The sequence below is a fragment of the Ziziphus jujuba genome, chromosome 9, assembly GCF_031755915.1.
Source record: "Ziziphus jujuba cultivar Dongzao chromosome 9, ASM3175591v1".
Classification (NCBI taxonomy): Eukaryota; Viridiplantae; Streptophyta; class Magnoliopsida; order Rosales; family Rhamnaceae; genus Ziziphus; species Ziziphus jujuba.
This window is the reverse complement of record NC_083387.1, coordinates 26,494,460-26,509,420: the sequence shown is the minus strand read 5'-3', so window position 1 is coordinate 26,509,420 and position 14,961 is coordinate 26,494,460. Positions and strand designations below refer to the sequence as shown.

Genomic DNA, 14,961 nt, shown 5'->3' with positions numbered 1-14,961 from the left:
AAAAATAAAAGTTGTAACTAATTTTCGTGATTGAGGCAAGTGTTCGAAATAATGCGACAATGTGTCTAAGGATTCCTATTTTTACAGACGAACAGGTGGGATCGATTTTGTATAATATCTCTCACTAAAACAATTAGTAAGGATTAATGTTTGCCATCGCAAAATGTGTGAAGCAATTTCTACTGATAGAAAAAGAGTTAAAATATGTATATATATATATATATATATATATATGAGACCAGGTTGGATTTTTTTCATAAAAAGGTGGAAATGTGGGCAAAGAGAAAACTATTCACTGCTGTTTGTCCAAAATAGTGTCAATGATTTATATAACTTGCAAAAAAATATATAAGGAAACATCAATTGCAACATCGAATGTTTATTTGAAACACTCAATACAAAAACATCATTTGCATCATTTGCAAATGACATCATTTGCATCATTAAAAGATCATTTGCATCATTTGCAAATGATGTCATTTGCAAATGACATAATTTGCATCATTTGCATCATTAAAAGTTATATAACGTCAATTGCATCATTTAAAGTCTTTCACACAAACAACCGGCAATATATATATATATATTTTTATAAAATACTTGATACAATAAAAATAAATACAGGGAAATCATATTGTAGGTAGCTAGGAAAGAGGGGAATTGGTTTCCATATTATTTAGGATAGGCCTCAATAATGCATTCTGTAGCTGGAATTTTGAAGATTTTATAACGAGGAAACCCTCCTTCCTCTAACAGCTTCTTCCATTCAGCCTCTGTTCTCTCTTTTCCACTAGTGATCACCATCATTATTAAATCTAATAGCACATGTGATTCCTTAAATACATAGTCACTTTCCAACTCAAGAACATTATCCACAATAATAAGTTTTCCGGTATTTTCAGGTATTGCTTTCCGACAGTTTTTTAGAATTTCCACGCACATCTCATCTGTCCAATCGTGTATTATGCCCTGCATGGTAATTTACAAATATATATACATATAAATAGCATGAAAAGGTGTAAGATACAAATGAAACTTCTTACGAGCATTCGGCACAAAGAGTCAACTTTTTTCCACTAGCTATACGCTACAACTATTAGCAATCTATTCTATTTTCTTCCACATATAAAATATACTCTGCTAGGCACAGCTAATGCCTGAGTCCAAGAACTAAATGTAATTCAGGTGAAGTATCCCAGACATCAATGCAAAGCGCATCATCCAACAGAAAAAAGTATGTTCATGTGATGTAAGTCATGTAATAAAATTAAAGTTAATGCAATGTAAACCAAGTTTTTTAAGATCAAGATAAAGTTTTAAAAAATAAAAATAATAATAAAGTAAAAATCAAAGAAGAAGAAAAATTACCTTCATGAAAACCGCATCTGCATTAGGAATAGACTCAAACATGTTGCCTCCAACATTGGTGACGCCTTTGAATAAGGGTGCTTTGGCAATGACATGTGGCAGATCAAAATTAATGCCTTTGATGTGCGGATGTGATTTCACAATCTCATGCAAGTTTTCTCCTGTTCTTCCTCCTACATCCACCAATGATCCAATGCCACTAAACCCATCTTTATAAGCTTCTATGAAGGCATGCATCGTCACAGAAACCGTATCGGACATAGCATCATTGAACAAAGTGTCGATCTCAGGGTTTGTAGAGCTAAACTCCCAAATACTACTGCAACCATGAGCCTTCTTAAAAGCAAAATCACCATCTTTAACACATTGGCTGAGATATTGCCACGGAGCCATCATTAATGGATGGTTCACTATTCGTATTAATGGCACTAAGCTGGGTTTGGTGTCCCATAATATCCATTTTGACAAATCTGTGAGTCCATATAGAGTAGTAGGACTACTAGTGGTTTGATCTTTACCCAAATTAGAAGAATGATCATGATCAACATGATGTGCGGAGAAGATGTTCTTTTGAACTAATAATCTCATAATGCGTTCAAGATAGGACATATTAAGAGATTGTGAGTTGGTAGTAGTAATACCAGAAGCTATTTGAGATAGAGAAATAGGACCGCCATGGGAGTGTATAATGTCAGCAATGCGAAGCTCCACTGCACATTTCAATACCATGGAGCCTACATAGCCAGCAATGTGCTGCCAAATCTCTGCTTGCCCTTTTAGTTTTGAATCATCTTCTACTTTCTCCATTTTTTTTTTTTTTTTTTTAAGATAGAAATCTTATGGTGCTGGTTTGTGAAAGCTTCCTCCCTATTTATAGTCTACATGAGGTATTTTTTTTTTTTTTGAAAAACAAAATAAACTAAACTAAAATAAAATTCATCTTCACAATTAATGTGCAAAGACAAAAGCAGAACAATGAAAAATTCTGTTTTTCTCAGCTTTACCATGTGATTATAAGTCAGATATTGTTATGTGCATGGTCTCCAAATGGCCATGTTAAGTCCATTTGTCTAAGGAAATTTGCCACGTATATATGCTGGTCCATGGATATGCATGCAGCCTTGTATGAATTAATGTGGCTTAATATTTTAGTATAGTGGTTGTAGTTTGGTTCGATGAAAATCTCAATATTGTAAATAGATCTGTCTATGGCAAGAAAGAAAAACACTTTTTTTTTTTTTTTGGTATGTTAAAATGAATTTCTAATGAACAAAAGTGACGATATTACATTATCATTAAGCAATTACTCAAAACAAAAAGATTAATGTATATTAATATTCCCAAAGAATAAAGTACTATGTTTTATTTTTTTCCTTCTGTTTTCCATGTTTATCTTTTAATCCTAGTCACAGATTTCTAAATTATTTAAACTAATGGGCTATATTGATGATACAACATCATTTAAATTAAACGAGGCCCATTACATTTTTCTTACATTTGATTTAAGGGGAATTTGGCCCAATACCCTCATAGGACCGAGGTTAATGATTTTGGCCCCCTTACTTGATATCTTTTTTGTTCTACCCCTCAATATCCATTGTAACCTTCAAACAAAAAAAAAATTACTTACATATTCTATTATATTTTAAACCAAACAAAAATCAACTTTTTCTAAACGTCTTTACACGAACACACAAATATAAAAAACCAAACAAACGTCTTTACACGAACACACAAATACAAAAAACCAAACCAAAGTTGCCGTGGAAAAGCCAAACATTAGGATCTTATCTCAGCACTGTCCGAGGTAATTGGTTGAATATTTTTGTTTATTTGTTGCCGTGGGACCGGTGTGGGTTGTTTTTGTGTGGATTTGTCTTTGTGTTTATTTCTTTCGTTGCCGTGGAGTGTGCGTTTTTATTTTTATTTTTTGTGTTTATTTGTTGCCTTACCTTACCGTTAAATACTTACAAATTTAGTACAATGAGATATTGAAACTTGTGATTTCTGTTTAGTGTTTGAGAACCGGTTTAAAATGTAGAATTTTTGAAGATTTAGGTTTTCGTATGGAAGTGATTATAACCTAAGTTTTAGGATAGATTGATATTGGGTATTAGTAGGAAATGAAGAGAGGAAAAAAAGGGGACCGGTTTGGCCTTGAACGGTGGCCGGAGGTGGAAGAAATAACCGGGTCAAGAATCGGATCGGGACTGGTTTAGGCGGGTTCGGGTCGACCCGGACAAGGGTTGAAGATGGATTGAACGACATGTCTTCTGGCATGAACGACACCCAGACGACATGTCGTTTTTAATATTTTTAAATTTTTTATAAAATTTTTTTTTTTTCGGTTCCATCAACAGACATCCCTGAGCATGGAAAATAAATAAAGGATGAAGGCAGGGAAATCAATGAATTTGATGAAGAATAATGTTAGTTTGTAATAAAAAAACATAATATATGTATATATATGTATTTGTTACAACTTAGGGATATAAGGATTTTTACCCTGATTGAAGTTTAAATCCTTAAGCTAAAGGTGTTATCTCATTAGTGCATGATACTCAAACTCTGTCTAGAAAACTACTTTTGTGGGTTGAAAAGAAGAATTTTTTTAAAAACATACTTGACCCTTAGGAAACTAATTATATTTCTTTTTGGATTTGTATACAGATAAAATAAATATGAAATGAATGATTTGTATAGCATATATAGGTGTCGGTAGGTCTGAGCTTTAATAACCAAATCAGGTTAAACACAAGCAGTATGGGGAAGAGATGTAGCTACATTAGTTGACATACTTGTATAGAAGTGGTGGACATGTTGCAGTCCAGCTTAACCTATATGTTCAGATTATAGTATGTAACTTTCTGTGCACATTTTTTAGACATATATTGTATGGTAAGAAATAATTAAATATAACATGAATATGATATGTATATATACAGTCTAAGGACTGCTTTTGATTGGCTTATAACAATTTGTCTGTTGTGTCGCTTCTATCTAGTCTTCCACCTCTATACTTCACTTTCTTGTTTTTCTATTTTGGGTGAATTGACTACTTCCTCTCCAGTCATTTCAATATTTCACTTTATCTGCTTCTGCATGTAGCATCATAATTGGCCACAATTGTGGGTTGCTCTATTAAAACCCCACTTTAGACTATAGCTGCATTAGAAATCTTAGTTGCTTTTCAGACCTTCTTTTTTCTTTTAAGTTTTTTCTTCTTCCTTTTTGCTAGGGTAATTTATACTAAAAATCAGTACATGGAGATAAGAGAAAAATACTTTATGATTAATTAGAATTGAAGTTGAGAATTCCAGAGTTAGTACTTTCTAAAGGTATAGATATATATATATATATATAGAGAGAGAAGATCGGTGCATAAAATTTTAGGTACATGGTTAGCTAGAAGCAAACACGCAAACACTTTATCCCTAAAAAAGAAAAAAAGAAAAAAATTAAAGAAGAAGAAGATAGAAAGATTTAGAAGTAAACACACTGCTATACAGTAAATGTTCAGTAAATGTTTTGTAGATGGCATACACAATATCCTTAGGAAGAGAGCGTATGAAATTGAGGATTGCGGATATTTATACATGTATGTATACATAGTTGACAATGTTGTTAAAGGTAGATAAAAGTTTATTAATGTTGTCAATGTACATTTGTAGGTTGTACTTTATAATGGCACCAAAGAGGAACTTGCGACGTCAACCGAAGAAGGGAGTTAAGAAGGTGGAAAGTAAGAGACGCGGGGGTAGCACAGTAGCACCCAACTCTAAGCGTCGATGAACTACTAGGCAAAAATCCAAAGCTGAGACGGAAAGCACCAAACTTCGAGGGCACGTTCCACTTTCCTCTCCCCCATCTGATATGGTAAGTTTTATATTCATTTATGTTGTTTTGTGCGGTAAATGATAAGACATCTGACAGTATTTATTCATGAATGTGAAAATTGAAGAAAAACTTCACCGATGGCCATCGGGCTTTTTTCTAGTTCATTGTAGGTTGATTACCGATGGTTTCATCGGTAATTACCACTTGTGCAAAAATGTGAACCCATATGTCTTAAGATTTAGTTGGAAATCATTATTATCAAGTTAGGGTGGAAAAATAGGGTATGATTAAATCGTTGATGTCAGTTCCATTTATGTAATTCATTTTGCAGCCCATCGATGCTCCAAAGGAACGGATGTTGCAGGATGCCGATATAAATAAAGTTAGGGCACATTCATTCGGGAATCCAATAGAAGCGAACAAAGTAATTACAAGTGTCCTCACAAGTGAGCAGCTGGAAGAGTATAGACAAACATGTTTTGGACACTTACTTGACATGAAGAACCTCCGGTTCTCTGGTCAGGTAGTGCATCACCTGCTTTGCAGACAAGTTGTGTCCAACAATCCAGAAGTACTGGAGTTTAACTTCGGTGGATCTGCAGTGTGGTTTACGAAGTGGGAATTCGCACTCATTAGTGGCTTAAAGTTTTGTAGGTACCCTTCGATGTATGATGTGCAAATTTCCAAAGGAAATGAGCTGCGCATGAGGTTGCTAGATGACAGGAGTGACTTAAAACTGCCCGAACTGGAACGACTATTCAAGGATACACTTTTTGTGGATGATTGGGATGCTGTTAGAATTGCGTTACTATATTTCTTAGTTCATGGTGTACTCGGAATGGATCCGAAGGTTCAAATAAATAAAAAATTCATTGATTTGGTTGCTGATCTCGACGTATTTAATTCCTACCCTTGGGGCATTCTGAGCTACAAGGAGACGATCAACTCATTCCACAATGCATTCCAGCAACGAGGACGAGGACGTGCAGTAAAGAATAAATCACAGTATTATGACCTAAAAGGTTTTCCATTGGTGTTTCAGGTACGGTAATATATTTAATACATGTAGCGTTTACTTAAAAATTATATTTAATAACTTATAATTTATATTTTGTAGCTGTGGGGGTTTGAAACAATCCCTGATTTTGGTAACCAATTTGCCGATCGGTTGGAAACCTGTTGTCCGAGGATCCTTGGATGGCATACTCCAAGGCAACCGAACCATTTTGCTGTCCATAATTGGTTCTCCTCAAATAGCAATGTAAGGCAAATTTTTTTTAGACTACATGGTACGACTACATTCAAGTTACATTACCATAGTCAGTTTCCAAATTTACTTTTTTTTCCTTTCTTCATTTCATGTAGTATGTTGTGCACTGGAGGTTAGATGTTACCGATGAGGAGAAGACTATGGATTACTGGCGAACAATAGCAGTTGACATACATGAAGTTCGCTACACGTCACCTCCACTTGTAGCACCAATAGTTGGCACTAAAGATGTTGGCGTTAAAGATGTTAGTGCTAAAGATGCGTCCAAAGCTGAGGAACATTCTAGTGGCCCTCCAGATGCTAATTTCAGGGTATGCAATTGTTACTTGCATGCCAATTTGTATTTCATATGTTGTACTAATATATGTTGACTTATGTTTTGGATATTGATATTGATTAGCTTGCTTGCTTGGAGGCAAAATTTGATAAATTAAATAAAGAGATGGCAGCGTTAAGGAAGATGCTTAGTTCTGTTATTGACCAACAAAAGCATCAGGTATCATTTAGACAACTTAGTATACTTTACTTTAGTACTTCAGCATTATTAAATTACATATTGTAATTCAGCAATTATTTGTTGTTAGAGTTTGGGAACTGCAAAAATAACCATTGTGTTTTGCAGGCCAAGCATCATATGCATAGCCATTCACCGTCATCTTCGGTTAGACCATCATCCCCTGTGGCACCGTCTGTTGGAGAGCAAGCCGAAGAATTTGATGCACCCATAGACGGTTCCAATGGTAGGAAGGAGGATGATGATTGTACTACACCGTTTGAGCCTATCGTACCTGGAGGACCCTATGTGGAGGATTCCTGGGCTTTGGTGCCATATCGGCCTTTGCATTTCGGGTGGGATATTTGATACGAACCTAGGATGATCCGCTCCTAAACCCGTATTATATTAGCCCGGATCTTTAATTAAGTTCAAGTTCTAATGGAATGGACCTCAACCCCTAACCAACCTGTGGTTAGAAACCTTGGTATAATGTAGACGCCACAATAGGGGATGGAAAACTTATTGATAAGTCAAGCTAAAACAACCAATTCTCTAATGGTGTTTTAGGTGTTCTCAAAGAACAAAGAGATAATTAATCTCACAAGTATTTTCTTATTCAAATCAAAGTTGTTTTCTTATTGATAACTAAGCCTTTAAATAGGCTACAAAGCCACGAAATAAAACCCTAGAACATAAAGAAAACCAGCCACCACACATAAAGAAACCTAGTTGGCTGAAGCTATACTTTCTTTCCTAATCTAAGTTTGATTAATTAATTCCTTTATATTAAATTAGGAATTAATTAATTTACAATGGAAAGAATAAAATAAAAACCTTCCTAAAGTTATTTTTCCAGAAAATAAATAAATAAAAGCCAAAAAGTAATGGTAGTTTCCTAAAACAGAAAGTAAAAACAAATTAGGAAACTAAAAATGCTAGCCTTTTTTATCAAGTTGACTTTGATCAATCTTTAACCTCTTTGAGCTTCAAATCAGCTTCTAGATGATTTTTAGGATGCCAAATAAGCTGAATATGAAGTCCCACACGTTGCCCATGCTTGGAAAAATAAGAAAAGGCTAATACAGTAAAATATAGTAAAGCTAGCAAGCAATACAGCAAATTCGACCAAATTGTTGAGGCTGTCCGTACAAGCCCTTTTTGATTGCATTTGAGGCTGATTTAACTTGATTCCATGACCTCTTAGGCATATGTATTGAACCCATAAAGCATTGGAACCATTTCATGCTTCCCGGACTCCAAAAATGTACCAAAACCGTCACCCGGGTCCGTATCGGCTTCCACCATTTGGATGCTTAGAATAGGCTTTGTATCTTCAAGTATGGACAAGCTCTGTTGAGATTGATTACCCCCTGTATAAATACTCCTAGGTTGCCCTTAAATCTCTTAATTTGAGCTCTTGTGATTGGCCTAGTCTTCATCCGTGTCGAGTCAGCACCCCAGCGAGTTATCGGTGGAGCGGGCTCGGGCGGAATCACATCAATATTGGTGCTTCAGCTGACAGTCCACATCATGACCAATCAGCTGAGATTGAGGTGGAAGATCAGACGCATAAAGTTGGTGATACAAGCCGATTCGGTCGAGTTTACCACCAGTCACATCACGTCATCTCTCCTTACACCGACCCGTGTAAAAAGAAGGTCAAATTTAATCTTACTCGACCTATTGATGCATCAAAGGAGAGGGCGTTCGATGAGTGGTATAGGGTGGCACCGAAGGAAGCAACCGTGTGTACATCTTATATGATGGTGGGAAAGAAATTTTTTGCTGAGCTACTTACCGATGAAGGATGGTTGAATTCCGATGTAAGTTATATGCTTTATGTTTATGTAAAATCATTGTGGTCCTACGTTTGGAATGATGTTTTATTTATCACCTCGCACTTGTTACTTATTTCCTTTAATGTGGTTTTGCAGCATATTGACACTATTTTGTATTTCATACGAAAAAGGCAGTTTGATAATGAGAAGATGTTCACCAACACCTGTGCCATATTAGACGTGTTATTTTGGGTAAGATGATGGGATGTTACTGCGTTGCTTAATGTTATATTGATGATATTTTATATTGTATATATTTCATTATTTGGCAGTCATCCATCAAAGGGCGTTATCCCATATGGAGGGCATCTCATAGCACATATTCATGTGATGCGACCCTTTGTAGCTATGTGCGTGGGAAGTCACCCAAACCTAGCGTGTCGTGGCGGATATGTGATTATGTAAGTCCCTACATATATTGAAAAAAATTCTCACTAAGTTTCCCATTTTGTGGATAATGAGGTTATATTCTAATTTGCAGGTGTACATCCCTGTCAACAATGGAGGCGCGCATTGGTTGGCAGCATGTGTGGACTTGAAGGCCCGACATATTGATTTATACGATCCAAATATGGGAAATAAATATGTCCAGAATAGAGAGTTGAAGAATGCGAAATGCCTTACGTATGTGCTGCCTTACCTATTGAAGGATGGGGGATATTACGAGAAGAATCCGGACGTGCCTCCCACTTTAGATCCATTCACGATGACCATGATCAAAGATGCACCCCGCCAAGATAATGGGTATGAATGTGTTGTCATTTCAAACAACTTGTATTGCTGCTGTTTTATTGTGGTTACGTGTGAAAATACACGTGGTTGGTTTTCATTAATGCTAATCATTAATGCTATTCTGCAGGGGTGATTGTGGCGTCTATGCTTTGAAATTTATTGAATACATGAGTAGTGAGGAGAATCCTTCATTTGGTCCGCAAGACATTATGTTTTCTAGAAAAAAATATGTTGTTGATTTGTACTTTAATAAACTTTCAATGTAGATCGTATGTTTAATGTTATGACACTCTATACTAATGTTATCTTAATATGCTGAACCTATCTTTACTAATGACAACCGTTGAAAGAAAAAAAAAGAAAAGAAAAAAAAACCCTCGGTTGTGGAAAAAATTAAAGCAAAGATGATTACCGATGGTGCATCGATAATTCCCGATTCACCATCGGTAATTACAGAAACGCTTTTGTTAATATGAATTAACATTTTTTTCCCTAAATACTCAGCTAATAGAGTGTTTCTGGCAATAAAATGCAAATTATACATTCATCAATGCCCCCAAATGTTCCGAAAACGTTCTCCTATTGGCACAAATATTTAATTACCGAAGGTTTCGTCGGTAATTACCTAAATCCTATGCTAATCACATTTTACTAATTTTTTGGGCCCCACAAGTCCCATAACGTGTGTTGAATGCAAAAACATGCAAAATAGGGATTCTAAAATTATACTAAGGAGAGAAAATCCCAAAATTTCATAAAAGTGTCTCAAATTTTGCAAAAAAATTGGATGTTTGTTCACCCTCGGTAATTCCCGAGGAAATCGTCGGTAACCAACACATACCTTTTGGAAAAATTACCGACGGTTTCGTCGGTAATTATCGAGGGTGCACAGTCTATCACATTTTACCAATTTTTTTGGGCCCCACAAGTCCCATAACGTGTGTTGAATGCAAAGACATGCAAAATAGGGATTCTAAAATTATACGAAGGAGAGAAAATCCCAAAATCTCATAAAAGTGTCCTAAATTTTGCAACAAAATTGGATGATTGTTCACCCTCGGTAATTCCCGAGGAAATCGTCGGTAACAAACACATACCCTCTGGAAAACTTACCGACGGTTTCGTTGGTAATTACCGAGGGTGTACAGTCTATCACATTTTACCAATTTTTTTGGGCCCCACAAGTCCCATAACTTGTGTTGAATACAAAAACATGCAAAATATGGATTCTAAAATTATAATAAGGAGAGAAAATACCAAAATTCCATAAACATGTCTCAAATTTTGCAAAAAAATTGGATAACTGTACCCCCTCGGTAATTCCCGAGGAAACCGTCGGTAACCAATAAATTTCCCCTGGAAAAATTACTGACGGTTTCATCGGTAATTACCGAGGGTGTATAGTCAATCATATTTTACCAATTTTTTGGGCCCCACAAGTCCCATAACGTGTGTTGAATGCAAAAACATGCAAAATAAGGATTCGAAAATTATACTAAGGAGATAAAATCCCAAAACTTCATAAAAATGTTCCAAATTTTCCAAAAAAATAGGATGACTGTACCCCCACGGTAATTCCCGAGGAAACCGTCAGTAACCAATAAATTCCACCTGGAAAAATTACCGATGGTTTCGTCGGTAATTACCGAGGGCGTACAGTCTATCACATTTTACCAATTTTTTTGGGCCCCACAAGTCCCATAACGTGCGTTGAATGCAAAAACTTGCAAAATATGGATTCTAAAATTGTAATAAGGAGAGAAAATCCCAAAATTTCATAAACGTGTCTCAAATTTTGCAAAAAAATTGGATAACTGTACCCCCTCGGTAATTCCCGAGGAAACCGTCGGTAACCAATAAATTCCCCCTGTAAAAATTACTGACGGTTTCGTCCATAATTACCGAGGGTGTACAGTCAATCATATTTTACCAATTTTTTGGGCTCCACAAGTCCCATAACGTGTGTTGAATACAAAAACATGTAAAATAGGGATTCTAAAATTATACTAAGGAGATAAAATCCCAAAATTTCATACAAATGTTCCAAATTTTCCAAAAAAATAGGATGACTGTACCCCCACGGTAATTCCCGAGGAAACCGTCAGTAACCAATAAATTCCACCTGGTAAAATTACCGATGGTTTCGTCAGTAATTACCGAGGGAGTACAGTCTATCACATTTTACCAATTTTTTTGGGCCCCACAAGTCCCATAACGTGTGTTGAATGCAAAAACATGCAAAATATGGATTCTAAAATTATAATAAGGAGAGAAAATCCCATAATTTCATAAACGTGTCTCAAATTTTGCAAAAAAATTGGATAACTGTACCCCCTCGGTAATTCCCGAGGAAACCGTCGGTAACCAATAAATTCCCCCTGGAAAAAGTACTGATAGTTTCATCGGTAATTTACCGAGGGTGTATAGTCTATCACATTTTACCAATTTTTTTGGGCCCCACAAGTCCCATAACGTGTGTTGAATGCAAAAACATGCAAAATAGGGATTCTAAAATTATACTAAGGAGAGAAAATCCCAAAATTTCATAAAAGTGTCTCAAATTTTGCAACAAAATTGGATGACTGTTCACCCTCAGTAATTCCCGAGGAAATCGTCGGTAACCAACACATACCCTCTGGAAAAATTACCGACGGCTTCGTTGGTAATTACCGAGGGTGTACAGTCTATCACATTTTACCAATTTTTTTTGGCCCCACAAGTCCCATAACGTGTGTTGAATGCAAAAACATGCAAAATAGGGATTCTAAAATTATACGAAGGAGAGAAAATCCCAAAATCTCATAAAAGTGTCCTAAATTTTGCAACAAAATTGGATGATTGTTCACCCTCGGTAATTCCCGAGGAAATCGTCGGTAACAAACACATACCCTCTGGAAAACTTACCGACGGTTTCGTTGGTAATTACCGAGGGTGTACAGTCTATCACATTTTACCAATTTTTTTGGGCCCCACAAGTCCCATAACTTGTGTTGAATACAAAAACATGCAAAATATGGATTCTAAAATTATAATAAGGAGAGAAAATACCAAAATTCCATAAACATGTCTCAAATTTTGCAAAAAAATTGGATAACTGTACCCCCTCGGTAATTCCCGAGGAAACCGTCGGTAACCAATAAATTCCCCCTGGAAAAATTACTGACGGTTTCATCGGTAATTACCGAGGGTGTATAGTCAATCATATTTTACCAATTTTTTGGGCCCCACAAGTCCCATAACGTGTGTTGAATGCAAAAACATGCAAAATAGGGATTCTAAAATTATACTAAGGAGATAAAATCCCAAAACTTCATAAAAATGTTCCAAATTTTCGAAAAAAATCGGATGACTGTGCCCCCAAGGTAATTCCCGAGGAAACCGTCAATAACCAATAAATTTCACCTGGAAAAATTACCGATGGTTTCGTCGGTAATTACCGAGGGCATACAGTCTATCACATTTTACCAATTTTTTTGGGCCCCACAAGTCCCATAACGTGTGTTGAATGCAAAAACATGCAAAATATGGATTCTAAAATTATAATAAGGAGAGAAAATCCCAAAATTTCATAAACGTGTCTCACATTTTGCAAAAACATTGGATAACTGTACCCCCTCGGTAATTCCCAAGGAAACCGTCGGTAACCAATAAATTCCCCCTGTAAAAATTACTGACGGTTTCGTCGATAATTACCGAGGGTGTACAGTAAATCATATTTTACCAATTTGTTGGGCCCCAAAAGTCCCATAACGTGTGTTGAATACAAAAACATGTAAAATAGGGATTCTAAAATTATACTAAGGAGATAAAATCCCAAAATTTCAAACAAATGTTCCAAATTTTCCAAAAAAATAGGATGATTGTACCCCCTTGATAATTCCCGAGGAAACCGTCGGTAACCAACACATACCCTCTGAAAACATTACCGACAGTTTCGTCGGTAATTACCTAAAGTGTACAGTCAATCACATTTTACCAATTTCTTGGGCCCCATAAGTCCCATAACGTGTGTTGAATGCAAAAACATGCAAAATAGGGATTCTCAAATTATACTAAGGAGAGAAAATCCTAAAATTTCATAAAAGTGTCTCAAATTCTGCAAAAAAAATTGGATGACTGTTCACCCTCGATAATTCCCGAGGAAACCGTCGGTAACCAATAAATTCCCCCTGGAAAAATTACCGACGGTTTCCTTGGAGTTTACCGAAAGTGTACAGTCAATCACATTTTAACAATTTCTTGGGCCCCACAAGTCCCATAACGTGTGTTGAATGCAAAAACATGCAAAATAGGGATTCTAAAATTATACTAAGGAGAGAAAATCCCAAAATTTCATAAAAATGTTCCAAATTTTCGAAAAAAAGAGGATGACTGTACCCTCTCGGTAATTCCCGAGGAAACCGTCGGTAATTATGAAATTTTGGGATTTTCTCTCCTTAGTATAATTTTAGAATCCCTATTTTGCATGTTTTTGCATTCAACACACGTTATGGGATTTGTGGGGCCCAAGAAATTGGTAAAATGTGATTGACTGTACACTTTCGGTAAACTCCAAGGAAACCGTCGGTAATTTTTCTTGGGGGAATTCATTGGTTACCGACGGTTGCCTCTGGAATTACCGAGGGTGAACAGTCATCCAATTTTTTTGCAGAATTTGAGACACTTTTATGAAATTTGAGGATTTTCTCTCCTTAGTATAATTTGAGAATCCCTATTTTGCATGTTTTTGCATTCAACACACGTTATGGGACTTGTGGGGCCCAAAAAATTGGTAAAATGTGATTGACTGTACACCCTCGGTAATTACCGATGAAACCGTCGGAAATTTTTCCAGAGGGTATGTGTTGGTTACCGACCATTTTCTCTGGAAGTACCGAGGGTGAACAGTCATCCAATGTTTTTGCAGAATTTGAGACACTTTTATGAAATTTTGGCATTTTATCTCCTTAGTATAATTTTAGAATCCCTATTTTGCATGTTTTTGCATTCAACACACGTTATGGGACTTGTGGGGCCCAAGAAATTGTTAAAATGTGATTGACTGTACACTTTTGGTAATTACCGACGAAACTGTCGGTAATTTTTCCAGAGGGTATGTGTTGGTTACCGACGGTTTCCTCGGGAATTACCGAGGGTGAAAAGTCATCCTATTTTTTTGGAAAAGCTAAGACACTTTTATGAAATTTTGGGATTTTCTCTCCTTAGTATAATTTTAGAATCCCTATTTTGCATGTTTTTGCATTCAACATACGTTATGGGACTTGTGGGGCCCAAAAAATTGGTAAAATGTGATTGACTGTACACCTTCGGTAATTACCGATGAAACCGTCGGTAATTTTTCCAGAGGGTATGTGTTGGTTACTGACCATTTCCTCGGGAAGTACCGAGGGGGAACAGTTATCCAATTTTTTTGCAGAATT

The 14,961-nt window shown here is 36.1% G+C and overlaps 1 protein-coding gene across 1 annotated transcript; it reads right to left on the bottom strand.

Moving 5' to 3' along the window:
* Positions 1-597: 597 nt before the first annotated feature.
* LOC107404093 (desmethylxanthohumol 6'-O-methyltransferase-like) lies at positions 598-2,239 on the bottom strand. The gene is made up of 2 exons (XM_016011044.4): positions 1,369-2,239; positions 598-969 (listed from the first exon to the last, which is right to left on the bottom strand). Exons 1-2 carry the CDS (start codon positions 2,173-2,175, stop codon positions 673-675), a joined length of 1,104 nt encoding a protein of 367 aa, XP_015866530.3. The 5' UTR covers positions 2,176-2,239; the 3' UTR covers positions 598-672.
* Positions 2,240-14,961: the final 12,722 nt, after the last annotated feature.